The sequence below is a fragment of the Carassius auratus genome, chromosome 4 (assembly GCF_003368295.1).
Source record: "Carassius auratus strain Wakin chromosome 4, ASM336829v1, whole genome shotgun sequence".
Classification (NCBI taxonomy): Eukaryota; Metazoa; Chordata; class Actinopteri; order Cypriniformes; family Cyprinidae; genus Carassius; species Carassius auratus.
This window is the reverse complement of record NC_039246.1, coordinates 2186318-2213792: the sequence shown is the minus strand read 5'-3', so window position 1 is coordinate 2213792 and position 27475 is coordinate 2186318. Positions and strand designations below refer to the sequence as shown.

Genomic DNA, 27475 nt, shown 5'->3' with positions numbered 1-27475 from the left:
CTACTTCACTTTAGTATTACTGGCCATGAGTCCTGAGGAGAGATCACACATCAGCTGCGTCAGAGATGAACGGAGCGTGAGCGAAATCCTGTGACAGTCTCAGGCGGTAAACGGTGGAGCGTGTGAAGGATAGTGAGGCACAAACATTGTTCAAGGTCTCCATTAATAAGTGCGTATAGTAATTTACTGTTTATGAATGTATTGAATCACTATAGAAATCGTGATTCATTTGATTCTTGGTGTTTTAAATCGATTACTGACTGAGATCGCAGATTCGCCGATATGGTCTCAAGCCTTCAGAAATCACACAAAATAAAATTTTGCAGTTTCACTACAATAAAACTATGGTTAACTTTGGTAAGGGGTGTGATGTCCACATGTTTTTGTTAAAGAAATTAAGAGGCTGTAGCATTTCTATCACAAAAAGGTGTCCAAAATTAAAAATTAAGTGGATATTCAAATTAAAGGTTTGGTCAATATTAAAAAAGGATTTGATTGTCCTATAACTGTAACAACCGTAATTATCAGGCCTTTGGTGCCCTTGGCAGGCATTTGTAATAATGTAAATTGTTTATGACTTTATGCATTTTAACAGTGTTATTCAATGAAGCTAGATTTAAACCATATTATATCATATTAAACCATTTAATTTATGTATATGTTAATATTAACAGAACAAAGTTCTTTTTTTTTTTCTTTTTTTTTTTGAGCAACTGGAATGGCACCTCCTGGCAGTTGGTACCCTACACAAACTGTGTACTCTGCACATAGGGAGAGGCGATACTGACTACAGTTAAACTTTTCTTTTTTTCACATCATTTTACATCACTCTTGTTACAGTGCAATTACATAGGTAAGCAATCACACCTATGTAGTAAAATAAATTATGAAGTACAAAGTAAAGGCAAAGAAGGCCATATACTTACTATGTCATTATTTTGGAAGAGATTGCTCACATATATCATTGTATCTTGTACGATTTGCTTTAAAGAATTGTGTATTCATTGTGCATCACAGGGTTACATGATGTTAAACCAGTGTGAAAGCAACACCTGCTCCACCCCACACAACTTTACCACACAGCAGCTTTCACATTAAAATCCAGCATCGTTCTCACACAAACACTCACTCGCTATACAGACCTCAGAGAAACTTGAGTACGACGACAGGGCAGCATGTCTAATATCGCAAAAGTTCTTTCCAGGAGGCAGGACAGAGGAGAAGGAGTGGGAACAAACAAGAAGTCCATTCCCTTCAACAAGCAGAATTACCAGAGCCTGAAGCAGGAGTGTCTGGCAAAAAAAGCCCTGTTCTGTGACCCGACCTTCCCTGCTGAACCCAGCTCTCTGGGATACGATCAACTCGGGGAGCAGTCCTCCAAGACCAGGGGAGTGCAGTGGAAGAGACCTAAGGTACGGCAGAGTGTAGGCTTTCTTCCACACAGGTGGAGTTTGCTTAAATGCAAAAAAGTAAGTAAATAAAAATAGTAAGGTTAATTAAAGAGTAGTGCTATTAATTCAATATAAAATTGTAATATCAATGTTAAATAACAATATAATACATATTAAAAAAAAATTATATGAGATTTCATGGTAACTTTACAATACGGGTACAAAATATGCATTATTATATATTATATTATATATTCATATTAATTATGCTTAACTAATGCACAGTTAATTATGAGTTAATTTATAACTGTAATGTATATGTATTAATAATTACTGCATCAGCAACTAATGAACATTCTATATGATTAATAGATTAAGTAATAAATAAATTATTATAAGTTAAATGTATCATAATGCATTACTTGCCTAATAACATATTATATTAACTAATGAAGTAAAGTAATTTGTTAATTACCACAATGGGTTGAAGCATGCATTTCCATGCATTTCCTTAAGAAGATATTATATTAAATAATAGTGTAAATTAATATCTTAATTACCACAAAGAGTTCCAGTTGTCTGCTTTAATTAATTGTTATATAATGACTTGCAAATGTATCATTATGTTACGACTTGTTGAGGCAAACAAGTAAAGTCACAACATGATGTCTTTGCAAATCATTAGCTAATGATTAATTAAAGCAGATAACTGGAAGTTGAAATGCATGCTTCCACCCATTGTGGTAATTACCATAGGAATTTACACTATTTAATGTAATATCTTATTAGGGAATTAATCCTTTGATTCAGTTAACAAATAATTTATAACTGCTTAATCTATGAATCATATAGAATGTTCACTTGTTGCTGATGCAGTAATTATTAATAAATGGTTTAGTTCTTCATGCGTTATACATTCATTCATGATCATCTATACATTATCTATGCATACGCATGAATTAGTGCATATTATTGCCACCGTACTGTAAAGTGTTGCCGATTCCAACAAAGAGCCTAAATGCTAAAAAACATGTATTAAGGTTAATTTCAATTTTAATCAATAATAACAATATGTCTATTAAAATAATATTTTCCCACAAATAAAGCCAGTTCATTTAGACTTTACCCAATGAAACATTTTAATGATCTATTTTTGTGATGTACTTATTCTATTGTATTTCATTCTATTTTTTAGTGTGCAATTATTTTCAGGGAAATACATGGCTAAAGTAGTTCCAGGCAGATCTTGACCGAATTACATATCCATATCACTTCGCCAAACGATTTCAGTTATATCAAAGGTCCTTAAAACAGCAAAAGAACAAAACCCCAAAACAACACTGACCAAGCAAATAAATATAGTAAGCTATAGGATAAAAACTAATTATCTCCATATTTTTGCCACAATATTGTTTTTTATGTGTTATTATTTTTCACATACTCTCTTACAGATGCACACACACACACACAGAGAAATACACATGCACACAGTGATGTGTTGTTAGCGCTTCTCTGACCATTTTATCAGTAAAATGGTCTAACAACTTAAAAGCCACATGTCAGTTCTCACTAATAACAGTGCAGTTCTTAAAGATGATGAACTTGCAGTTTTAGTGGACACACTGCTGCCAAACACTGTTGAGAAACACAGACTCGGGTAATTCACACATGCTTAATCTCTCTCTCTCTAATACAGGGGCGCTGGAAGAGGTTTTAGGTTGGGGCTGCGGGTATGGGAGGGTACAAAACAGAGTATAAAACTTGTCAAAACTATGAGAAGCACAACGGCATATCGGTGAGAATAAAAAAAAAAAACCTAATGGATAAATCACTGAGAACACTTCATACTAGGACATTTGACTGCACCGGGAAAATGCATTAGCCTAAGTGTTTAAACAAATAAAAAAGATTAAAAAAAATTTCAGTACATCCATGAGATTTCCATGTTCCACTGTAAAGATGTATCACCTAGCCACGACTTACAGATCCCACAACACAAAAATTAAAATTCACAAACATAAAAGCAAGCACAGGAAGTGCTGTGTGCATGATTTGGCAAGGCAGAATGCACGTGACATGCGCATCAAGTATGCATCGGTTTAATAACTTTTATTACTTTTTTTCTTACAACTGTTAAATGAATGGGCAAATGTCAAATATTTTGAAAAGCAGATAGATTGACGCTGATAAACTCCCTCATGAGGTCCTGAACATTAATGCGATCCGTAATGCCTTTGTGGATAGTAGCAATGCCATATGAGTCAGTCTCTTCTGAGTGACAGTTACAGAGCCAAGTTTTCAGACGGCGAAGCGCCGAGAAGGATCTCTCAGAGAAAGCAGTAGACCCAGGTAAACAAAAACACGACTGGAGCAGCTTCTCTACCTCCTTAAAGAGTCCTCTTGTTTGTGGTTGAAGGTTTAAAATATAAAGTCCAGGTTCCTGGACTGTGCGGAGTGTTTCTTTTTTGGTGAGGTTACCCAGCATCCACTCTCAAGGCCCACAGCAGAGAAGCCCCAAAACAGTTCTCCCCTCTTAGCGTGAGAAGCCCAGCTACTTTTGCCCGTATCTCACCAGTAATGCTTGATATGGCATTTGTCCTCACACACCACCCTGTTGGACACAGCCCACGAATGTAGCACACAACATCTTCCTCACCAAACAAAGACTGGAACACTTATAGGTGTTTGGCTGACTCTCTGAGTCATAAGAGTACATCTGCTACAAGATGAACATCGCGTGCTACCGCTTGTAGCGCCTGGTCAAGAGCATGGTACATATAATGAACCAGAGCAAGCTTCTTTAAATTGTGCTTGAACTTCAGAGAATCAACCAGACATGTTACTTAATAAAAAAAGTTTTAAAAAGTTTCACACAATAAATAAGCAGACAAATTTAACATGATCAATTCAAGTAAAGTTGGGCATGAGTGGTCTAAAAAGATATTAATATATGTTAGTGCTGGTTCAAGATTCATGTTTTAAAGTAAAGTAAAGTAAGTAAAGTTAGCATGTATAAACGCACAGAAGGCATGATTCAAATAATTATTTAATATTATACTACATAACATGGCCTGGTTTGAGGTTTCCATTAACCATGGTATAAATATTGGGGGGAGGGTCTCACGGAAATAACTGAAAATTGCACTGAAAATAACTCAAACAAAAGTCTTGTCGATCATCTCGAACGGTTCCAATGTTCGGCATAGTTATCTTGTAATGTGAAGCATTTAAAGATTGAATCTTGCACCTCCCGATCTGCTCACACACAAATCATGAGCATACCGATCACATCAAACATGTTTGATATTTAGGATTTTAAATCAGGAAAAATGGCGGCTATGATTACGTCAGTACTTTCACAATAGCCAATGCGTGACTGCAAAACAGCTGCTGTATGGGGTCTGTTGGATAGTGGAGATGGAGGAAACTGCTTCTAACATGACTATTGTTAGTAACATGACTGGCTGTATAATATCTAAAACATATCGCAAGCATAAATCAGTTTTGAACGCACCAGGAGAGTGCAAAAAGCTGCCAATTAATACACTAGCATAAGTAAACATCACTGATATATCAATGACAATCTGCTGAGTGAGGTGATACCTCCGGCATGATAATCCTAATACTATATTGTAGTGTGTGATGCACCATGATTTTCAAATCTTGTAGTGTGTGTATGTTTAAGATTTGAGGGAAATGTGTGTGCAGCAACCAGATTTCATAATCGGTCATAATTTTAAAACTCCTGTAGTGTGAGCCTGGCTTAACTGTTCTCACATTGTGCTTTTTTAAAGGAGCTTTACTCAAATCCTCAGTTCATTGTGGATGGAGCTACGCGGACAGACATCTGCCAAGGAGCTTTAGGTGAGAAAAGAGCCTTTTGATCAGAAAAGGGATGTTTGGGTGTTAACAGAGGTGTAGTGGTAAAAAAAAGAGGTGGGTAAACTAAATTCTGGGTGATCACATCGTGGTCACGGTAAGGTGGGCCACTGCCTGCTGGTGTATGTGTATCCTGATGACATCGCTATAGGCTATCATTTGATATTACTACCAAGGGTATCACTGCTTGTTCCCTCATATACGTCACACAATCACTATTCAATTCATACATTAATATAAGTTCTTGTTAAAGAGACTCAAGAAGGAATAATATGGTTGAAATCTATAAAGTTTACTAAATGAAAAAACAAAAAGAACAACATTTTTTAAGAAAGACATGGAGGCTTATATCCAGGGGTTCCAATGCAATGCACTTGTACATAATGATTAGGGATTTGGAATTATTTTCATAGTCGATTAAGTCAGAAAAATGTGGATCAGTGTTTCCCCAAAAGCCCAGGAATGGTACTCAAATGTCTCGTGTTGTCCACAACTCAAAGATATTCAGTTTACAATATCACAGAGTCACAGAGGAGAGAAGACACTAGAACATATTCACATTTAACAAGCTGGAATCAAATAATTTTTTACTTTGGTCTAAAATTACTCAAACCGACTAATCGATTATCAAAATAGTTGTCGATTACAGTTTTTTTCCAATTGCTAATGTAGCAGGTGCAGATTAATGACAGAAGGAGGAATCTGGTGCCACATATTTTTAATTGAAAGAAAACACACTTTCTTTAATTAACAGAAGAAAGACAATATAAGTTGCACTGTAGTTTCCACAAGTGTAATGGCTGCCGACATTAAAGCTGCAGTAGGTAACTTTTGTAAAAATATATTTTTTACATATTTCATTATGTCATTATGTCCTGACAATAGAATATGAGACAGATAATCTGTGAAAAAAATGAAGCTCCTCTGGCTCCTGCCAGTGTCCTATTGCCATTTGCAGAAAGTCATCGCTCCCGGTAAGAAACAACCAATCAGAGCTGCGGTCCGTAACTTTGTTTGTGTTCAAAATGTATATAACAAGCGAGTACACCATGAATCCATTTTCCAAACAGTGTTTTTAGCTTGTCCTGGATCACTAGGGTGCAACTATAATAAGTGTTTATATTCGGACTATTTTAGATTGCTTCGGGGGTACCGCGGCGGAGTAACCCAGTACCTTTGTGATTCTTCATAGCCATAAACAGAGAGAAGTAGTTCCGGCTACAATGTTCTTCCGCAAGATGCAAGCAGTTCTGTTTATTAACTGCTAGAGCGTCAGAAGTTACCTACCGCAGCTTTAACAGACAATTTTGCTAAACTAAAAAAACAATAAAACCAAATTAGTAACACAACAGTGCCTCTTTGTTCACTTGAGTTGACGGCTTGCTAATGATATCGCACTGATGTCATAGCTGACACGAATCAATAAGAGGAGAGTAATCGCTAGCTCTGTTAGCTGTTTGAGCTCTTCAGATCGCATAAATCAGTGCAAAATGAATAGAAATGTTATTCTGTATGACGAAATATTTTACAAACATGTCATAAAATTATTATTTCTCCAAATGTCCAAATTGGACTATATAGTCCTGGCAGATCGTGGATATTGTATGTATACGAACACATAAACCGGAGATGAGATGAATGGCTGCTGTATGAGTGATGATATCTATTCAAAATAACGAACGTTATTTTTATTATTATTATTACTAACGGACGTTTACCTTACCCGCGAAACCGTGAACGGCTAGTGATAACATTAACTAGGTAGAGGTGACTTGAGTCAGCGGCTTGAATTTACCGTGAACCAAATTAACCTCAAAAACATGAAGTTTAGTACTGTTTTCCGAGCTCACTCACTTTGGGCTTGTAGCCGAGGCCATTTGCTGGCATCAGGAGGAGGGCTGCTGTCTTGACGGCGCTTAAAAAAAATTGCCGGATGTCCATTTTTGAATCTTGATGCAGTCTGTTGCGTGTCGTTCATGAACTATTCGTTCATTTTAATATGACTCGGGACTACAGAGTTTTCTCAGAGAGTGATTCGTTCATTTTGTGTTGACCGCACATGCGCATTACGTGCCATATGGGTTCTGAATCGACAGGTGAGGTCCGAGTCTTTTATTCTTCCTGTCAGTCCCATAAGACGGAAAACGACGGGGATGGAAAGAGAAAATATTAGTTCATTTTGCTGAACGAGACTCAAAGATCAGAGTCAGTAAAATGATCTGAACTTCTTACTAACTGGCAACACCGCAAGCAATTGGTCAAAACTGACAGTTGCAGCGCAATATGAAAGACTTCCTCTTAGGTTTAACAACAAACAACCTATGAAACTAATAATGAACAATATGAAACTAAAACAACATAAGCTTAATTTAAAATGGCTTAGGAACTGTAGGCTATTTAGAGGTGGATAAACTCAATTTAGAGGTGGATAAACGCACTTTGGAGGTGGGTAAACGCTATTTCTGAATTTTGGGAGGTGCGTAAACTGCGTTTACGTGCGTTTAGCCTCCACTACATCCCTGGGTGTTAACACAGACAAATATAATGAATTATGTCAGAAATTATGTCACATATTTGGCTTATATGATACAATTTCTCAAAAACACAATGAATAATAATAATTAATTTAAACATTTTTAAAAAATCCACTGTGCAGTTTCAGTGATTCATGTAGTTCTGACAGAAATAATTTGAACATAATTGAAGTTGAAGTGATATAACTTAAGAACTTTTTCAATTTAAGATTTATTTTCACTCATTTTGGTAAAAAGCGTAAAATGTTTATAATGTAAGGGTCACTCTTGAAATCCATCACTCTTGAAAATAAAGGTTGGCATCCTATGGTTTAATGAAGAACCTTTAACAGTCACGGAATATTTCCATTAGGTTCACCAAAGTTTTTCCTAGTGGAAAAGGTTTTTCAGTTTATAAAAAAGTGAATGAAGGAAGGAAGGAAGGAAGGAAGAAAAAAGTAGTTCCTTTAGAAATATTAATTGAAAAGTTTTTTGAAAAACCAAAATGGTGTTTCTTTGGCATCGATGCAAAAATTCCCTTTTGGAACCTATATTTAAATTTATCTCTAGTTTTACGATCATAGCACATATAGTGTAGGCCAAAATACAGGCAAGATTTATGGGTTTATGAACAAAGTATGCTTAACAATGATTGTTAGGATTGTGGACCTGTCTGTGTGTCTCTTTCTCCACCAATTAATCTGCCTTTAAAAGCCCTAGTCTATTCAGTTTTTGTTAGTTGGAGCCAAACCCATCAGACCAAGTGCAAGAGCCATCTACAGTGCCCACCGCTAGGGAGAGAGCTGCAGACGGTCTAGAGGGGGCTTCCGATCCTCTAGTGCCTGCTCCTAGAAAGTGCCCTCCAGTGCCTGCTCCTCGAAAATGCCTGACTAAACTCCCTCCCACCTGCTCCAGCCTCCTCCATCGCTCTCGAGTATCCCTCATCTCCACCTCCAGCCTCCTCGGCCAGGACTCCACCTCGGCCTGTAGACCATCGCCTCCACCATTACCCATTGATCCATCAGATCCACCGGGCTCCTTCGTCCCTCCGGCTTCACCTTGGTCGAGTGACGACCCGTCATCACCTCTGAACTACTCTCCACTGGCTGTGTCCTGCCAGCTCCAACTTGGTCCTCGGTCACTCCGTCGGTTCCACCTTGGGCCATCATTATGGCTGTGGCTGGGTCCAGCTGGACTTCTCCTACTCCAAGTCTTTCCTGTCTCCTCCCTGACTCCTCATGTTTCCTCTATGGTTCCTAACCTCCTTCGTCACTTCCCTGAACTATGTTTGTCATCCTGCTCCCAGATATCCTTCTCCTTAGTTCCCACCCATGGCCCCCCTTCTGCTGTTGCTATGGTCCGAGGTTGCACCTTCTGGGGGGGGGGATATGTTAGAATTATGGACATGTCTGTGTGTGTCTCGTTCTTTTCCAATTATCCTGCCTTTAAAAGCCATGGTTAACTATTCAGTTCTTGTTTGCCGGGTCTACTCGTTACATTGTTGTGTTACCTTGCTGTCTCCTGCATTGATTGCTTTGTGGTTCAAACACCACAATGGTTAATCCATGGACCATCACCACTGAGCAGGAAACAGATGCTCAGGATACTCCTTGAGCAAAACACTGAAGCCCACATTGATCCTGGAAGACTATATCTGTAATAAGTGCACTGGAAGTCAGTTTGCATAAAATAGTGAGTTTAATGTATAAGTATCTAATTACATTTGATATATTTGCAGGTGACTGTTGGTTGCTGGCAGCTATTGCATCTTTGACTCTGAAAAATGAGTTTCTGGAACGTGTAGTTCCACATGGACAGAGTTTTTCAGAGAACTATGCCGGCATCTTTCACTTTCAGGTATAAAGTTACAGTGGGATCAAAAAGTTTAAGACCTAACTGAAGATCTGGAATAAAATTTAAAAAAAAGTAACAACATTTTAGGATTGAAAAAGCATTACTTAATGTAAATAATCAGTCTTTTTCTTTTTGAATTTTTTAAAAATGTTAATAAATATTGGAATGTATAATAACATATAGAATGTATAATAATTTATAATATAAAAATTGTTTACAACACCGCCACAGATAAGTCAGTGTATGATGCTTGGGGAAACTTCTGTTCACTGAAGACTGATTTGTACTTGTTTGTGTTGCTGCACAAATCAATGGTGCTTGAGCCCGCCAGAAGGGAAGGAGCTGACCACTATTTAAGTTGGCTCAGAGCATCATTTCAATCTTTCGACTGAAGTGGCAGTCATTAATACACAAACATCATTATAGTACAGCAGCCTACACAATGCTTGTTCATTTATCCCAGGCAACCATGGTTACATAAGTAACCAGAGTATTCCATATCGAACAGGACCTTCCGTTGCACTAGCATATGACACAAGCAAGTGCAGAATGAATCCGCTCTGCAAGCTCAGCCCTGGAGTACTCAACTGAAGACTCCTGTAAGCTTAAGCATGTAACTAAACCCGAGCCATAATGCTGAGGCCTACATAATCCCAATTGAAAAGGGGATTAGGCAGATTAAGCAGAAATAATCTGTGCCTGCATGTCACGGACATCCAAATCATAGAATCTGTCAAAGGTAGACGGCCACACAAATCTCGGCAATGGAAATCCCTCTAAAAACAGTACTAGTCACACTCACAGGGAGCTGCAACGCCCTTCCATTGAAGGGCCTAACATGAAGGGTCCACAGCTCTGGCTGAGGATGCCAAATCATACTCTTCACTTGCAAAAGAAGGTCCTTCCTCAGTGGTATTAGCCACATAGCTGCTGATAGCAGTTGGATCAACTCGGAGACCCAGACATGGTTCCTCCAGAGTGGGGCTGCCAGGAGGACTGAGCACCCTACTTCCATGACCCGTTGGATGACCTGAGGGAGCAGTGCAATCGGTGGAAATGTGTACAGGTGAGCGCTGGACAAATCATGGACCTGGGTTATGTTAATCAAAACAGTCCTGAGCTAGATTAATCTTTGATCTCTGCAAACCAAACTATCACTTTAATCAAATATTTAATAACAACAATGTCTAATACCATAAAACTGCTTGATTTAAGGTATTGCATAAAATACTATTGACGTGAATACTTTACTGAGCCCGTGCAAACATCCACATTGGTGTAATAAGATGCATTTTTTAACTGGTGCTTTCACACTGCTGTGATATTTTTGTTGTTGTTGTTTATTTCGTTAATGAGAGTAAAAAGCGTGTCATATATTTTCATATCCAAACGGCATTCGGTTCGGCTCGGGAGCGTTTCTCTAAAGCAGCGCTGAGCGAGCACTGTATTTTCTTCTCTTGAATTGCATCGAGGAGGGCTGAATTAAAGTCTTGCGCTACAGTGCCACACTGGTCAAACCGCATTATTGCAGGCTCCAAATTGGGTAAAATTAAATAAAACGACTGCTTGACAACAAAAATATTTGTGGGCAATTTTTTATTGTCGACATTGTCGATAATGTTGACTAATCGCTTCATCCCTAGTCATAACCTCCTTCCTTATTTTGTAATTTCCAATGGGACGTCTGGTTGGAACAGCCGAGATGATTTCCAGGGGACCACAAGTACCAGCAAGTATTGAAGGCCAGTATTGAAGGGGTTGCATGTTGAGTAGTCTCAAAGAAATCGCAGAGGAAGCAGCCACCATGAGGCAAAGCATCCTCTGGAAATCCTTGGGGAAAAATGAAGTCCCTGGCCTGCATGACTGCGCTAGCCACTGAATGGGGAGCATTCTGACATAATCCATGATCTCATCTGAGCAGAGTCTATTATTGTCCCCAGAAAGACCACCCACTCTCTGGGAGGCAAAAAATGATTGGCCAAACCCAAGTCGCTGTAGGTGGCTGAGCAACAGCGACCTGTGAGTAATGAGTTCCCATTCTGATCTGGCTAGAATCAGCCAAATCTCATGGTAGTTCAGGATCCGGATTCCCATCTGCATCAGAGGGGAAAAGAGCATCACTCAAGCCTGTTCGCTCAACCCATGAGTTTGCCGTTTCTTCCTCCAAGGCAGTTAGGAGGGGAGAAGCTGAAGAGCATGAGGGGTGAGGTCACTTTCATTGAAGAACGCAATCCGTGAGTGAAGCAGGAACAGACCCAATGGCCTCACATTGAAAGCAGTCTGTGTCTCCCTAGTATGACGCTGCCAGTGATGCAGAAACATTGGTGACAGCATTCTATTCCAATCTGCTTAAAATAATTTAATTGAAAGAATTCTGTCTCTGAGCTCGCTGAGAGAGAAGAAATGGGAGAGGAAGTCAGCCTGTGAGTGGAGAAGAGAAAGACTAATGCTCTCAGTAATGCTCTCTGCAGTCTCTCACTCACTGAGCCCTTTAACGTCGCTAGAAAATTTGCTCAGAAATTTGCACTTTTGAAGTGCCGAATGACAGCATGGAAAGGCTTCTCTTTTCTTCCTCTGCCAGGGCTCTTTTATGGTAGTGAACTGTAGGCTGTGATTCTTCCTTCTTCAGCTTCTTGATTGCAGAGTCAGCGAAGAAGTGATCTTGTTGCTGAAGGAGAAAAATTCAGATGAAATGCCACTCTAAGCCAATGTATTTAGCTGTCGGCTCCTCTCCTTCTGGTGGGCTTGAGTTCCATTGGTTTGTGCAGCAACACAAACGTGAACAAATCAGGCTTCCGTAACAGCGTAAACATGAGTTTCCTCAAGGCTCATACACTGACACAACAGGAATTCACGTTCGATAGGGACTCATAACATTAGAAAAATGTTAAATGTATTATTTTTACAAGTGGTCTCAGACTTTTTGACATCATTTGAGTATTTATAACTTTATTATTTCAATAATAAATTAAAAGGACAATGTCAGAATTGGTGTTGTTCTCGTCTCTTCAGTTCTGGCAGTTTGGTGAATGGGTAGATGTGGTCATTGATGACCGGCTACCCACCAAAGATGGGAAGCTGCTCTTTGTTCATTCAGCTGAGGGCTCTGAGTTCTGGAGCGCCCTGTTGGAAAAGGCCTATGCAAAGTAAGTGTGTGTTTATTCATAATTTACCTGCTACTACTAACCTGTACTGTAGTGCTGAAACGCTTGTTATTCTATATGCCAAACCACAGCCTAGAAAACACGTTGTATGAACAGACTGTGAGTGCCATTTCATGTCACATATCCATGACATGACCAACCAGTTACGCTGATTTCTCCTCTATTTTGAAGGCTAAACGGCTCATATGAAGCCTTGACGGGAGGCCGGGCCACTGAGGGTTTTGAGGATTTTACTGGAGGCATAGCTGAGAGCTATAAACTGAGCAAAGCTCCTCCACACCTGTTTAAGCTCATGCAGAAAGCACTGATGCTGAAATCATTAATGGCCTGCTCCATTTCTGTGAGTCCCATTCCACTTCTCTTGGCTTTCTTTTCACATCATTTATTTATGCAAGGAAAGAAGATATTGCGTATATGTGTGCATCTTAAAATTAGAATAGGATGGAAAAGTTCTTTATTTTTTGTAATTTAATTAAAAAATGCTCTTTCTTATATTGTAGATTCATTGCACACAAACTGAAATATTTCAAGAGTTTTTTTTATTCTGATGGCAAAGGTAGACGACTTACGACTTAGGAAAATTAAATCAGTGTCTCAAAAATTTGAATATTCCATTTTGAGATTGATTAGTTTGATTATTTTTGAGTATAAATACTGGGTACCTCTTGGGCTAGTTTAGAACATGCAAACACAATTATGTGAAAGACTACTGACTTGACAGTTGGCCAGAAGAAAATCATCAACACCCTCCACAAGGAGGGTAAGCCACAGTAGGTCTTTGCTGAAAGGGCTGGCTGTTCACAGAGTGCTAAATCAAAATATATTAACAGAAAGTTGACTGGAAGGTAAAAGTGTGGTAGGAAAAGGTGCATAAGCAACAGGGATGACCACAGCCTTGGGAAGACGGTCAGGAAAAGCCATTTCAAGAACTTGGGAGAGCTTCACAAGGAGTGGACTGAAGCCGGAGTCACCGCATCAAGAGTCACCACACGTCTTCAGGAAAAGGGCTACAGCTGTCACATTCCTAGAACCAAGCCACTCCTGAACCAGAAAAAACACCAGAAGCATTTCACGAGGGGTAAAAAGAAAAAGAACTGGAATGTTGCTCAGTGGTCCAAAATCCTCTTTTCAAAAGAAATTGGGGTATTGTGAAGAGTAAGGTAACTTCCGCAAGACACGGAAACACGGTTCCCTTTCAGTCGGTCATGTTCGACGTTACGAATGGGATCTCGCCCGAGAGCCCAATCACCTTTGAGTGGTACAAAACGAGCCAATGGTACACAAAGTACCTTGGTCTGCGGAATTTGCATCGCGAGCTCCGCCCCGCAGATCGGGTATATAAGGAGCTTTCGCTTCGGAGCCGAGCACATCGCTTGCTGCAATCACCGGAGTGTTTACAAGCAAAAGCTGGTGTTGGTGTGACGGCGAGATTCAGCGGTTCGTCTGGGTTTCCTGCGACAGCTCCCGCGTTCCCCTGAGCACTTCAACACCTCTAAAAGAGACAAATTTCTCTAACAAAAGAGATACGGGCCGATTTGCGTCTTTTTAAAGATGTCATTTCGCCCGTGTGTTTCTGGGTGCGGTCGATATATAGCTCCTCGTGACGGTCACGATCGCTGTGTCACGTGTCTGGGCTTCCAGCACGCTGAGACTGCGTTCGTGGATGGCTCATGTTCTCATTGCGGGGACATGACCATCTCGGCGTTGAGATCGAGACTCGATTACCTTAAAAGGTATAGAGTCCCCTCTGCCACACCCCGTTCTAGCTCTTCTTCTCGTAAGAGAGCTACTTCGGCTGGTGGCCAGGGTGATCTGAGGGTTACCGTGTGGGCTTCCCCGACGAGCGAACCTCCTCGGGCCACACCCCCCTCACATACGCCGCAGCCGGTTGAGTTCCCGGATGAGTTTGCTGGACCCTCTCAGGCTCCTGACATCTCATTCGGGGCTCGCGAAGAGGACCGTATGTCGATCGCCGCATCACAAGGTGGGCTTGAGTCCTCGGGAGATGAGGGTTCGGCTGCGTTGCCTCCCTCGGGAGTGCCAGCGTTGTCCGAGTCTGATCCCGAGCTGACGGCCGTGCTTTCCCGGGCAGCGGAGAGCATCGGGCTTGAGTGGAATCCTCCTTTCTTCCCGGAAGTGCACCAGGAAGTAACTAGTTCATGGAAGGCACCTTTAACTGCCCGAAACCATTCCGGTTCTTCCTCCGCCTTCACTGCCATCGATAGCGGGGCGGCCAAGGGGTATGCTGGGATTCCCCCGGTGGAGCGTTCTGTTGCGATGCAACTGTGTCCACAGAGCGCCTCCGCTTGGCGTGGTGGTCCCAAGCTGCCCTCCAAAGCCTGTAAGTTCTCATCCACGCTTGTGGCCAAGGCTTACAGAGCTGCGGGCCAGGCCGCTTCTGCCCTGCATGCCATGGCCTCACTGCAGGTCTATCAGGCCAAGCTGCTCCGGCAGCTGCACGAGGGCAGTGCTGACCCAGGGGTTTTGCAGGAGGCGCGCACTGCAACCGACCTCGCTCTCCGGGCGACGAAGGTCACTGCGTGCTCCTTGGGTCAGGTGATGTCCACTTTGGTGGTTCAGGAGCGCCACCTATGGCTGAACCTGGCAGACATGAGGACTAACGCCCAAGCGCATTTTCGAATGCATTCGTCCGATGGATCGGTTTGCAGCGATCGACCTGAAGGACGCGTACTTTCATGTCTCCATTCTTCCTCGACACAGACTGTTTCTTCGGTTTGCTTTCGAGGGGCAGGCACATCAGTACAAGGTTCTCCCATTCGGGTTGGCCCTGTCTCCCCGCGTCTTTACGAAGGTCGCGGAGGGAGCCCTGGCTCCTCTCAGGGAACAAGGTGTCCATATCCTCAACTACCTCGACGACTGGCTGATCCTAGCTCACTCTCGAGAGCGGTTGTGCGAGTACAGGGATCTGGTGCTCAGACACCTCGCCCGACTGGGTCTTCAGGTCAACTGGGAAAAGAGCAAACTCTCCCCTGTGCAGAGGATCTCTTTTCTCGGTATGGAAATAGACTCGGTCACCATTCACATTCCGGGCAGGCTCAATCGTGCAGCCGACGAGCTTTCACGACAGCAGTCTCGCCCCAGGGAATGGAGACTCCACCCCCAGTCGGTTCAGCTGATTTGGGAACACTTCGGAGATGCTCAGGTAGACCTGTTTGCCTCTCCAGAAAATTCCCACTGCCAGTTGTTTTACTCCCTGACCGAGGGCACCCTCGGCACGGACGCCCTGGCACACAGCTGGCCGCTGGGCCTGCGCAAATATGCGTTTCCCCCAGTGAGCCTTCTTGCACAGACGTTGTGCAAGATCAGGGAGGACGAGGAGCAGGTCCTCATGGTTGCGCCTTTTTGGCCCGGCCGGACCTGGTTCCCAGAACTTGTACTCCTCGCGACAGCCCCTCCCTGGCCAATTCCTTTGAGGAAGGACCTTCTTTCTCAGAGACGGGGCACCCTCTGGCACCCACGTCCCGATCTGTGGAACCTACATGTGTGGGTTCTGGACGGGTCACGGAAGGTTTAGGTACCTTGCCACCACAGGTGGTAGCTACCATCACTTCAGCTAGAGCCATGTCCACCAGACATGCCTATGCTTTGAAGCGGAACCTCTTCGTCACTTGGTGTTCTTCACGGTGTGAGGACCCCTGGAAATACCCGGTTGGGTCAGTGCTTTCCTTTCTTCAGGAGGGGTTGGAACGAAGGCTGTCTCCTTCCACCCTCAAGGTCTATGTGGCTGCCATTTCGGCTCACCATGACCCCGTTGAAAGTAAGTCTCTTGGAAGGCACGATCTGATCATCAGGTTCCTGAGAGGAGCAAGGAGGCTCAATCCGCCTCGCCCTCAGCAAGTCCCCTCTTGGGACCTCGCAGTGGTTCTATCAGCACTGCAGAGAGCTCCCTTCGAAGCCAGTAGAGCTAAAGTTTTTATCTTTGAAAACTGTGCTCCTGACGGCTTTGGCTTCGGTGAAGAGGGTCGGGGACCTGCAGGCATTTTTAGTTGACCAAGCGTGCCTGGAATTCAGGCCGGCTAACTCTCACGTTATCTTGAGACCCCGGCCTGGGTACGTGCCCAAAGTTCCCACCACTCCTTTTAGGGATCAGGTGGTGAACTTGCAAGCACTGCCCCTGGAGGAGGCAGACCCAGCCTTGGCACTGCTCTGTCCAGTACGTGCGCTCTGCACCTACGTGGACAGAACTCGGTGCCTTAGGACCTCAGACCAGCTCTTTGTCTGTTACGGAGGCCAGCCGAAGGGAAAGGCTGTCTCCAAGCAGAGGTTATCCCACTGGATAGTGGATGCTATTGTCCTGGCTTATCAGGCTCGAGACCTGCCATGCCCCCTAGGGGTGAGAGCTCACTCAACTAGGAGCATAGCTTCCTCCTGGGCGCTGGCACATGGCGCCTCACTAGCAGACATCTGTAGAGCTGCGGGCTGGGCGACACCTAACACATTTGTGAGATTTTACAATCTCCGTGTAGAGCCTGTGTCCTCCCGGGTACTCCCCCCTTCGGGCCAGTAAGGACCTGCTCGGTGTCAATCCGCTTGCTGCGCCATTCCACTCCGCGGACTGGATGCGTGCGCTATTCCCCTCAGGTGAGTTCCTCAGTCAGAACCCTGGGTTCCTCCAGCACTGTTGATGTCCATCACTTGCGTACATGCTCCTTGGTCAGCCATGTGTGGGACTAGGTGCCTCCATGTGTCGTGATTCCCCTTCTGGGTAATCCCACGTGTGTATGTCCACAGTAAGTCTCTCCGCAGCATGTGTCTTTCCCTTGGCAAGCCCCTTGCCAGCTCTGTCGTTGAAAATTCCACCCTGCAGGCTGGGTACCTCAGAGTTCTTATGTATCACCACCTTGGTAGATACCTGCCTTCTGTAAGTCCTCCCACGGGGAGGCAGCCTGCTAGCATATGTCCAGCTGGAATATGCTACCCAGTGTATTCTGTGCGAGCTATAGGCCCTCACTCGTGCTGGCCTCATGACAGGGTGCTATCACTCACACGGGTCGCTGGAAGACAGCCATGTGGCGTTTTGTAAGGGACCCCATTTGTAACGTCGGACGTGACCGACTGAAAGGGAACGTCTTGGTTACGTATGTAACCCTCGTTCCCTGAAGAAGGGAACGGAGACGTTACGTCCCCTTGCCACATCGCTGTTCCGCTGAACGGCCGGGTCACTGGCTCGGCTCGTCAGTGAAGACTTGAATGCTAGTTGCTCGCGTTGCTCCTTACATACCCGCTCTGCGGGGCGGAGCTCGCGATGCAAATTCCGCAGACCAAGGTACTTTGTGTACCATCGGCTCGTTTTGTACCACTCTAAGGTGATTGGGCTCTCAGGCGAGATCCCATTCGTAACGTCTCCGTTCCCTCCTTCCGGGAACGAGGGTTACATACGTAACCAAGACGTTATACATTAACAAGTTAACCTAGGCTTACAAGTGACAGGTGTGGGTTATTAGTTGTCAAGAAGTTTAACAAGGGTTGCTATGGAGACAAATGCTGCAGCAAGGCAAATAGACTATAGCCGCTCACACAGTAATACCAGTAAAATTGACATAATATTACCGGCTTTACTGTTAAATACAAAACTGTGCTGTTCACACAGTCAATGACTTTCCATTCACATATCAGTTTCAAAGTACCAGTAAATTCTGTGACATCATTAACTGGAAATAAGGGGTAAATGTGGTCAGTGTTTTTGTTGATGTTTTCATTTTTGTCAAACGTTCACATTCGCTCTGATCAGCTCTCTCCTCAGATACACAGAACTCTTGTCCCCCTCCTCACCTATTAACCACTCATATTTTACATTTTCCAGGGAGGGAGGGACTTAACACATACAAACCAATGAAAATAAAGATTAACCTAGCTTGCAGGGCAAAAGCAAGATTTTCCACCTGTGCACCCCAATCAACCTTACTACCAATAATGGCATTTTTAAAGACACAAGCACACATATTTTGTGACTCAGAATATAAAGTGTTATACTCCATTAACAATTCAGTTCTGATTGAGATACTCAATTACACAAACAGTAAGTGAATCAGAACTCAATACATTTTAGAATTTGACAGTAATGGAATTATTGCTGACTAATTCAGACAACAAGAAATCATAATTAAAAAAAAAGTATATATTGTTATGGCCTATAACTTATTGTGATCCATGACAATAAGGACCATCCTCGGATTCACCTACCGCCCATCATTGTCACATTACACAACCTCTGCCTCCATCATGGTTTGTGAAAACAGACAAATATGTTATCCCCAAGTAGTTGTCTGTCAAAATAAAGGACGGGTAACAAATAAAAGTGTATGTGTGTTTTATTCTGTTTTGTTCATTCTAAGAAACTAAAATCACTTCACAACTAGGCTACTAAATTTACATCGGTGAATATTAAATATTTTAACTACAGTGTCTTTCTTTCTTTATTCTCTGACTGGAGCCATCCAATGTAACACCTTCGAGGCGAAGCTGACAGCTATTTGTGAAAATGTGCTTTGATACGTTTGTTTGATAACTTGTGGTTAAGGCGCCACTCAGCAGTCAAAAGCTGCAAATGCACTATGCAGATGCGGTGGCGCTTGCGTCAGTGGAAAGCACCCTATGGTTGAATTTAGAGCCATTTTTTGAAAAGGTCCTGTTTACACATGATCTCTTAACAGTAGTTTACCACTAAAGACTGTATGTGTGAAATGGGCTAATGACAAAATAGCAAAGAAACAATAGGGAAATACATTTCAAAATAAGTGTACAAAACACAGGATCTGAACACAGGGCAGGATTATGAAAGATTTCAAATAACTGTTTTCCGTTTGTATATATCTTAATATAATTTAGACCTGAGATTCCATTTCAGCATCATCACTCCAGTCTTTAGTGTCACATGATCTTTCAGAAATCATTCTAAAATGCTGATGTGCTGCTAAAAAAACTTTTTCCCGCTATTTACACTTTTATCACACTAACAAGGATGGTAAAGACTGCAGTCACTAGCGTGCCTCTTGAGATCAAGGGAGTGAGGTTTACCTGCACCAGAGCTGTAATCGGGCCATAAAAGTTAGGCCCAACAGGACCCGAGCCCGACAGGTTTAGCCCGAGCCCGACAAGTACATTTTGATTGACAGCTTTTTAAAAGCCCGAACCTGTTCACAGCCCGACATTATTCAAATGTGCGCACACACAGCTATTTTGCCTTTTGTCAAGAATGAGTCATTTATAGATGTTTTAACATAATTTATTCCTAACTAACGTAGACTAGGCCACTTGGAAGTTGGAATAAAGAAATAAAATAAGTCCTCTGTGACATCTTAACATCTCAGCATTCTGAATAGACATAGACTCATTTAACCTATAAATAGACCAACACACCAATAAAACGAGTCTTTTTTAACAAATTAAATTAAGATACATTTTAAATTAAGATGGATATTTTTTGCAATAGGCTAATGAAATTAAGATAAAGGCTCTGCCGGATTTGCTTCACACTATAGCTGGTATTTAATAAAAGTATTGCCAACATTAGCGTAAATAGGCCTCCTCTGTCCACATTATGCATTTAAGACTCAATGAATATTTAGTTATCATTTGAAAAACCTTTACTCATAGAGATTAGGCTAGGTATACATGTTTTTGTGGAGGAAAATTATTGAATCCACTGTAGATGTCTTCAGCTTGTCCCTGTACTCACTGATGGTGCGTCATTATTCACTCATTATTCTCATTATAAACACGGTCAAAACTTTTCCACACCTCAGACTTCGCTTTAGTTGCTGGTGCAACCAAAACGTAATCACCAGAGGCAAGCCTCCGTTACCCTTAATCTCAGCATCCATTTTTGCATCTTTCTCGCGCTAATCAAAACACATCACATGACCGTTCGTCACACGACCAGAGCGCAAGGCCGAGCCCTGCCCGAGTCCACGTAAAATTATATAAATTAACCCCGAACCCGTTGGGTCCTATCGGTTCCCGTCAGGTTCGGGCAAAGATCTTAAACTCTAACTTGCACAGCACCTATCCACTTGCCTCCGTTACAATAGTCCAAATTTGGCTACATATCGGCCTGTTTTATTTATTGGATTGATATTGATACTGTTAAAAAGTAACATTTAATGGATGATACAACAGCTGATATGTTATTTATCATCCCTGATAAAAAGAAAATACAAAAGAAAATAATTAACTATTATTTTGCTATCATGTGGTAAATACAGGTTCAATCCTGATCTTCTAATTTTTTTTATCATTAAAAATGTCTAAAAGTCCAGTTCACAGGACACAGAAGCGAAGACGAGTCTGAAGCTGGTGAAGCTTCATGCCTACTCCATCACAGGCGCAAAGGAGGTAAGAAACTGAGACTATAAATATGGATTTGATAGGAAAAAACATTGAAGGAGCTATAATGACTGTCGACTGTTGCCTTACCTGCAGGTTCATTCTTATGGCCGTCTGGTTCAGCTGGTGCGTATCAGGAACCCGTGGGGTCGGGTGGAGTGGATAGGCCCTTGGAGTGACAAGTGAGTCTTCAGATCAACAAATATTGCACCTTCAACATCCATCCTAAGAGTCCTGTAAGATATGCCTTTTTCAGTTCCACAGAGTGGAACAGCGTCCAACCTGAGGAGAAAGCCAAACTGGTTTATTCAGCTGAAGATGGAGAGTTCTGGTAAGAGACCTTGAGCTTTTAACCCTCAATATGGTAACAGGTATACTAAGGAATCTTCCTTGACCTGTCAGGATGGCGTATTCAGACTTCATACAGCAGTTCTCGAGGTTGGACATCTGTAATCAGACTCCAGACGCCCTTTCAAACGCCACTGTGAGCCGCTGGAACTACAGCCAGTTTGAAGGTGACTGGAGGGTGGGATCCACTGCAGGCGGCTGCAAGGAAAATAAAGGTAAATCAAATCAAACTCAATGTGCATAAAACTAAATTTAGTTAAAAGCTTTTTTTAATCAACCATCTTTGGTTCCTTTTTCCAGCTACATTCTGCTCAAACCCTCAATTTGTAATCAAGCTGGAGGAAGAAGATGATGATCCTTATGATGGAGAGGATGGCTGCACGATCCTAGTGGGTCTGATGCAGAAAGATTTTCGTAAGGACAAGCGGATTGGACGAAAACCGAACGCCATTGGCTTTACTATCTATAAGGTGATTAGTTCTGTACAATAAGTAATACTCTTAGTACTAGAGGCAATGTTACCATTAACGCCACAAACAACATCACAACCAGCATTACCACAGACCCTTCAACCAAGTTTTTAGTTTAGTTTTCTTAACCATTTTCAATATTAAAGTCAATAAAAAGCCATGAACTTAAGCAACCTGCTCCAAGATGAATCACAATGTTTTAAAATTTGATTTGAAGCAATTCTCTTGAGGATTCAGGATTAGTGTAGTTATTCATTTGGAGTTTGGCTAAAGATTTTTATCCTTTAAATTAAGCTGAAATATTGATTAATAGCCTCCGAGTTCATGGTAGATCTGTCTTGAAATGTTACTACTACTACTACTACTAATAATAATAATTTAATGATAATACAAATTCTCAATGAAGAAAATGTATGTTATTCTACTTTCAGAATGCAACTGTTTTTTCAAACACACTTTTCCTTTGACTTAACTATTACAACTAATTATAATATGAACATTGAACATTGAATAATATCATTTGTTTTTGTGTTTTTCAGGTTCCAGATAAGGTGTGTATGATATCTGAATGGTTTGTACATAAGAATAGTTGGACACCACCAATACTATGCTAAGGAGCCCCTAAAAGAACAACAACAACAACAAAAAAAATGATGGGAAGAACAATTATTGGAAAACTTTTGTGCAATATTTCTCTATGAAATGCAAATGTTTTGGGAGGGAATAAAAAGATTCACAGGGGAACACAATACTTTTGCAAGATAACTTCTGCGACTGGACACAAAAGCATTAAAATTACTTCTTAATTACCTCTTCCATTTAATGTTTTTTCATCACCTTATCCCCTTTTATATGAAACAAACTTTGCCAGTTTTGAGAAGTCATTTTATCCGTTTGTGTTTGTGTTGCAGTTAAAGGGTCGCAACAACATTCATCTCGGTCCTGATGTATTGCTGCATCAGCAGTCCACTGCACAAAGCAAGCCCTTCACCTGCCAGCGAGAGGCGATTGAGCGCTTCAAACTGCCTCCGAGTGAATACGTCATCATCCCTTCCACTTACGAGCCGCATTGCAATGGAAGATTTATACTGCGCGTGTTCACAGAGAAAGAGGCAGCTGCCAGGTTTGTTGTGAGCGTTTTTATATTTCAACTAAAAAAAAAAAAACACAGAAAAAACAAGAAATTGTAAAGTTCCAGTTTAAGACCACATGGGGATGCTGTTGAACAGGTTATGCTCTACATAACTGTACTCTAAACATTCTTGTATTTGCACCCAAATGCATGATGGATGTTTCTGACTCGTTTCCCTGCAGCCCGATGGATATGGAGATCAGTGCATACGTGGAAAAGGTGAATTCATCATTTACAAACATAGTGTGTATTATTATTATTATTTAAAAGAAATATGTTTATATAAATTCATATATATAACCGTTTAAAATCAAAAATATAAAATATTTCAATCATTTTTAAAAAGTTTATTTCTTTCCAAGCAATACATATCTGATAGTGATGTGGAACCACATTTCAAACAACTTTTCAATCAGTTTGCTGGAAATGTAAGTCATTTCTAATGTTATTAATGCAATGTAATTTTCAGTTCTGGGTCATTGTCACACATGATCTTGTCTTCACTCTGCAGGACTCAGAGGTGTCTGTGTATGAACTAAAGCAGATCCTGGACAGTGTTATCTTCAAACGTGGGAAGACAAACTTTCACTCACTCACACACACACACACGCACGCACACACACACACACACACACACACACACACACACACATATATATATATATATAATGAAAAGAGAGTGCCTTGAAATTGAAATTCTGTGCTTACTGTTCTTACAATGTTTTGTGGCATTTCACACAGGAACTGATGTCAAGACCGATGGATTTAGTATGGAAACCTGTCGTCACATCATCAGTCTGTTAGATGTATCCTTACGCCACTGGATCATATGAATAAATATTACGGATTATGGATTAATACGGAGATTCACAAAGCTTAAACATTTACTTTAAATTCCCATGAAAGTTTGTTTGAAATTCCCATGAAAGTTTCTTTTAATTTTACATTTTTATGGTTTAGTTAATTATTAGCTTTTTATCGATTCAAAGTTTCCTTACAAATCTCCAGTTTGTATTTTAATCACCAATAATCTGATTGTTTTAATTATGGATTAATATTCTCTACCGAGTCCTTTCAACCAAATTAGTCACCATAACCCTGTTCTAGCCCTTAACCTCAATCCAGAGAAATGGGAGCGGCAAACTCGGCAGTGTGGAGTTTCACATACTGTGGATAAAGATCCAGAAATACTTGGTATAATACATATCTTGGTGTGAATTAAAGATAAATAAAAAATATGACGATAATCAGTATGGTACAGATCTACCACAGAGCAACAGTTTTGTGGCCATTAAGTTCTGAAAAATGTCTTCAATTTATTTAGCAGTGTTTAATACCAAATGTGTATTTTGTCATACCTGACCAGGAGGTTTTTAAGAAGCATGATAAAGACAACTCGGGCACTATGAGCTCCCATGAGATGAGAGATGCCGTGAAAGAAGCAGGTAATGAGTCAATGGCCCATTTCACACAGTAATACCAGTAAATTGCCATAAAACTACCAGAACGACTTTACCGGTAAATACAAAAGCCCTCTGTGGGAATCAAGTTTGACACCCCTGTCTTACATTTACCAGTAAAATACTGTATGTGTGAAAAGCCCTTATGTTAAGTCTAAACATTGAAGACAATATAGTCGCTAATTTCTTCTAAAAGTGGTCATAATAAGCATTAATGGTTTGCTACTCTTCCCAGGGTTCCAGTTGAACAATGATGTTCTTCAGGTGATTATCTCACGTTTTGCCAATCAGCAGTACACCATTGACTTTGATTCCTTCGTTGGCTGCCTGATTCGCCTGGAAATGCTCTTCAGTAAGTTTTGTTTAAGATTATCCAGTTCAATGTTTTAAATTACAGAGATTAAAGTACTATAAACAAAAATTGTGATGATGGTTTACTGTAATGTTTTCATCTATGCTCTGTGCAGAAATGTTTAAAGTGTTTAATAAGAAGAACACCGGGAAAATTGAGCTGGATATCCTGCAGGTGATGCACAAGTGTGAACGTGGATTAAGACTTCTGTATTTTCTCAGTGTAGTGTCATCATTTACAGATGTTGGCTTGGTGTTTTGCAGTGGCTCTGCTTGGCCCTCAGTTGAAAATCCACTCCAAATCCAACATAACTGCATCAGAAGTGCATTCGTGTTTTGCTATTGAACTGAAGAGGATGCAGCATACCTGGAATACCCAAGAGTGAAATCAACCAAAGACGCCTTCTGTGCAAAATTGGAATTGCTTAAAAAAAATTATTTGTTGATGGTGCTCATCTGCTGATAAATTGCTTGTAATGAAGATGACTAAATCACATTTTTCATATTTTCACTTTTTTTCATATATTTGCTAATTTTGATAATGTCATGCTACCATAGTAAACACAGAAATTGCAAATTACTTTGTTTCCAACATAAAAATCATGAATTAACATGATATTGAAAATCCGCCACCTAATGTATTAGAGTGTGTAAATTCAAGACTTCATTAATCTTCAATTCTTCTAAGACGAGTTTCATGCAAAGATTCATTAATACCTTAACAACTTAATCTGAGGATTATTTATTCCTAAAATACCTTTGATATCCCATTTCCTTCCTAATTTGATGATGCTTTATTGAAGTTTTTCTCTTTCTTCCGTATATTTCCTACAGTTAAGTAGAACATGCTCTATATTTCCTTTGCATTTACAAACCTAACATTTGTCCGTGTTCACTTTTCTCATAAAAATACTGTATTAAGTCTTGTGTGTCCTACCCATATTCTTGTAAACCTGATTTCTTCTCTTCTGTTTTTACAATTAATGGTTTTACATTTAAATAATTTTTGAATACTGTAATATTTTCTTTGTTTATTATCTGAATCCCAAATCTTTTGCCAGTGATTATCAGTTTTGCTTTTAATTAAGGCTTTATTTTTTCCAAGGTAAATCTCAATTTTATCATTATGATTTAATGCCTTTTCACTTATTTGTCAGCTATTTAATTTCCTTGAACTCCTGTATGTGCTGGTATTCAACAGAATTACACATTTATTTGTAATTTTTCAAAGTTCAGCAGTGCTGTGTAGATTTCTATTAGAATGTCATCTCTAGCTGTTTTTTAATACTCTGTATCCTGCTTAATCTAAATACAATACAACTCTGTCTGGTTTGAATTTTTCCATGGATATAACTAAATTAATGGATATTCTTTTACTAATGTTTACTTTGAATTCTGCAATAGCAATGGATTTGAGAAGTGTGAGATGTTGAAAAAGCTGCAAGGCCCAATGGTCAAAGATGTCAATCTAACACATATTTCTATAAGAAAACAAACAAACAAAAAAGCAGCAGAGCTTTGTAAACAGTTCACAGTAATCTTGATATCTCCATAAGAATGATATAAACGCCAGAACATATTTACCAGGATTTTTTTAAAAACCCTGTTCACACATGATCTCTCACTAGTAACTTACTGGTAATTTACCAGTGAAGACTGTATGTGTGAAAGGGGCTAAACGCTTCCTCTAAAATGCTGTGAATAATAATCATGTTGTGAAGTGAAATGTCACCAGGCCATTGGCTCCCTCTGCAGGTATTTGATGTACTTAAATTGGTTATGTTTGTATTATGTATAGACATATTACATTTTGTATTTTAACAGTCGAGCAACAGAGAAGTACAGCAGTTTGTGAGTGTTTTGCCTCGTTTTCTCATTAGACTACTGTGTGATCATCATTGCTGTAGAGAATCAAAAGAGAAAAAGGGGACAGGTGAGGAGAAGGGAACGAAAGGGGAAACAGCTGAAAGAGATAATGAGCGGAGGAGTGGATGTGTGTGCATGATTGCGTGAGTGAGTGTGCGAGTGTGTGACCACAAGAGGGAGACAGAGAAAGAGGAGAAGAAACCAGGATCATGACAATTGCTATGAAAGTTTGGATTAAATTGTGTGTCTTACCCTGGTAAATACGTGCTGAAAGTGGCACTTGGTTTTGTGTTTGCCTATTGTGGGACTGCCCAGTTTCGGGCTGCTAAATAGTGAGGCGTGGCCAGCTGACTTCAATCACAGGTAATCAGGCAAATATAAAAGCGTTAGTATACACCGCGGCATTGGTCGCGGCAGCCCTTGTGTGAAGCCTCCTCGTGTAAAGACCATCGAGTCTACCTTCGCGACTCCCCCGAGCAAGGACACCGCACTTGAGTATTGCTTTTCTCCCCTTTCTTTACTTTTTGTATAGCTTGTTCTCAAATACCTATTTCGGTCAATTGTAGTCACTATGTGCTTTCACATCTCTACGATCACTACAAACACTCGGAGAGCACGCAATGTACATCGCAGGAAAGCCTATCCAACAAATCTAAGGCCTGTCCTTCTGACCTCTACTACTATGCTCTCTATTCTAGTTG

The 27475-nt window shown here is 40.9% G+C and overlaps 2 protein-coding genes across 3 annotated transcripts in view; both read left to right on the top strand.

Annotated features, from left to right (window-relative positions):
- Positions 1–27475, top strand: part of LOC113066531 (gastrula zinc finger protein XlCGF57.1-like) — a 1043158-nt gene that overhangs the window by 691304 nt on the left and 324379 nt on the right. The gene's annotated exons all lie outside the window — the stretch shown is intronic.
- Positions 1109–27420, top strand: LOC113065999 (calpain-2 catalytic subunit-like). Of its 2 annotated transcripts, none has more exons than XM_026237550.1 (21): positions 1109–1412; positions 5186–5255; positions 9522–9640; positions 12650–12783; positions 12973–13141; positions 21076–21156; positions 21244–21329; positions 21404–21478; positions 21550–21710; positions 21796–21965; positions 22505–22516; positions 22877–23088; positions 23280–23340; positions 23460–23525; positions 23609–23666; positions 23839–23903; positions 24223–24291; positions 24464–24542; positions 24793–24909; positions 25025–25083; positions 25173–27420. In XM_026237550.1, exons 1-21 carry the CDS (start codon positions 1176–1178, stop codon positions 25194–25196), a joined length of 2124 nt encoding a protein of 707 aa, XP_026093335.1. In that variant the 5' UTR covers positions 1109–1175; the 3' UTR covers positions 25197–27420. The 2 variants fall into 2 exon arrangements, with proteins under 2 accessions (XP_026093335.1, XP_026093343.1); XM_026237558.1 differs by having other exon boundaries at positions 1110–1412; positions 23280–23316; positions 25173–27419.

Excerpts from the sequence above, each read along its gene's own strand:
- LOC113065999 (XM_026237550.1), top strand. The coding sequence starts at position 1,176 with ATGTCTAATATCGCAAAAGTTCTTTCCAGGAGGCAGGACAGAGGAGAA. Across the intron at positions 13,142-21,075 it reads TAATGGCCTGCTCCATTTCT|TCCAGTTCACAGGACACAGA; the intron begins GTGAGTCCCATT and ends AATGTCTAAAAG. Across the intron at positions 23,526-23,608 it reads TCAATCAGTTTGCTGGAAAT|GACTCAGAGGTGTCTGTGTA; the intron begins GTAAGTCATTTC and ends TTCACTCTGCAG.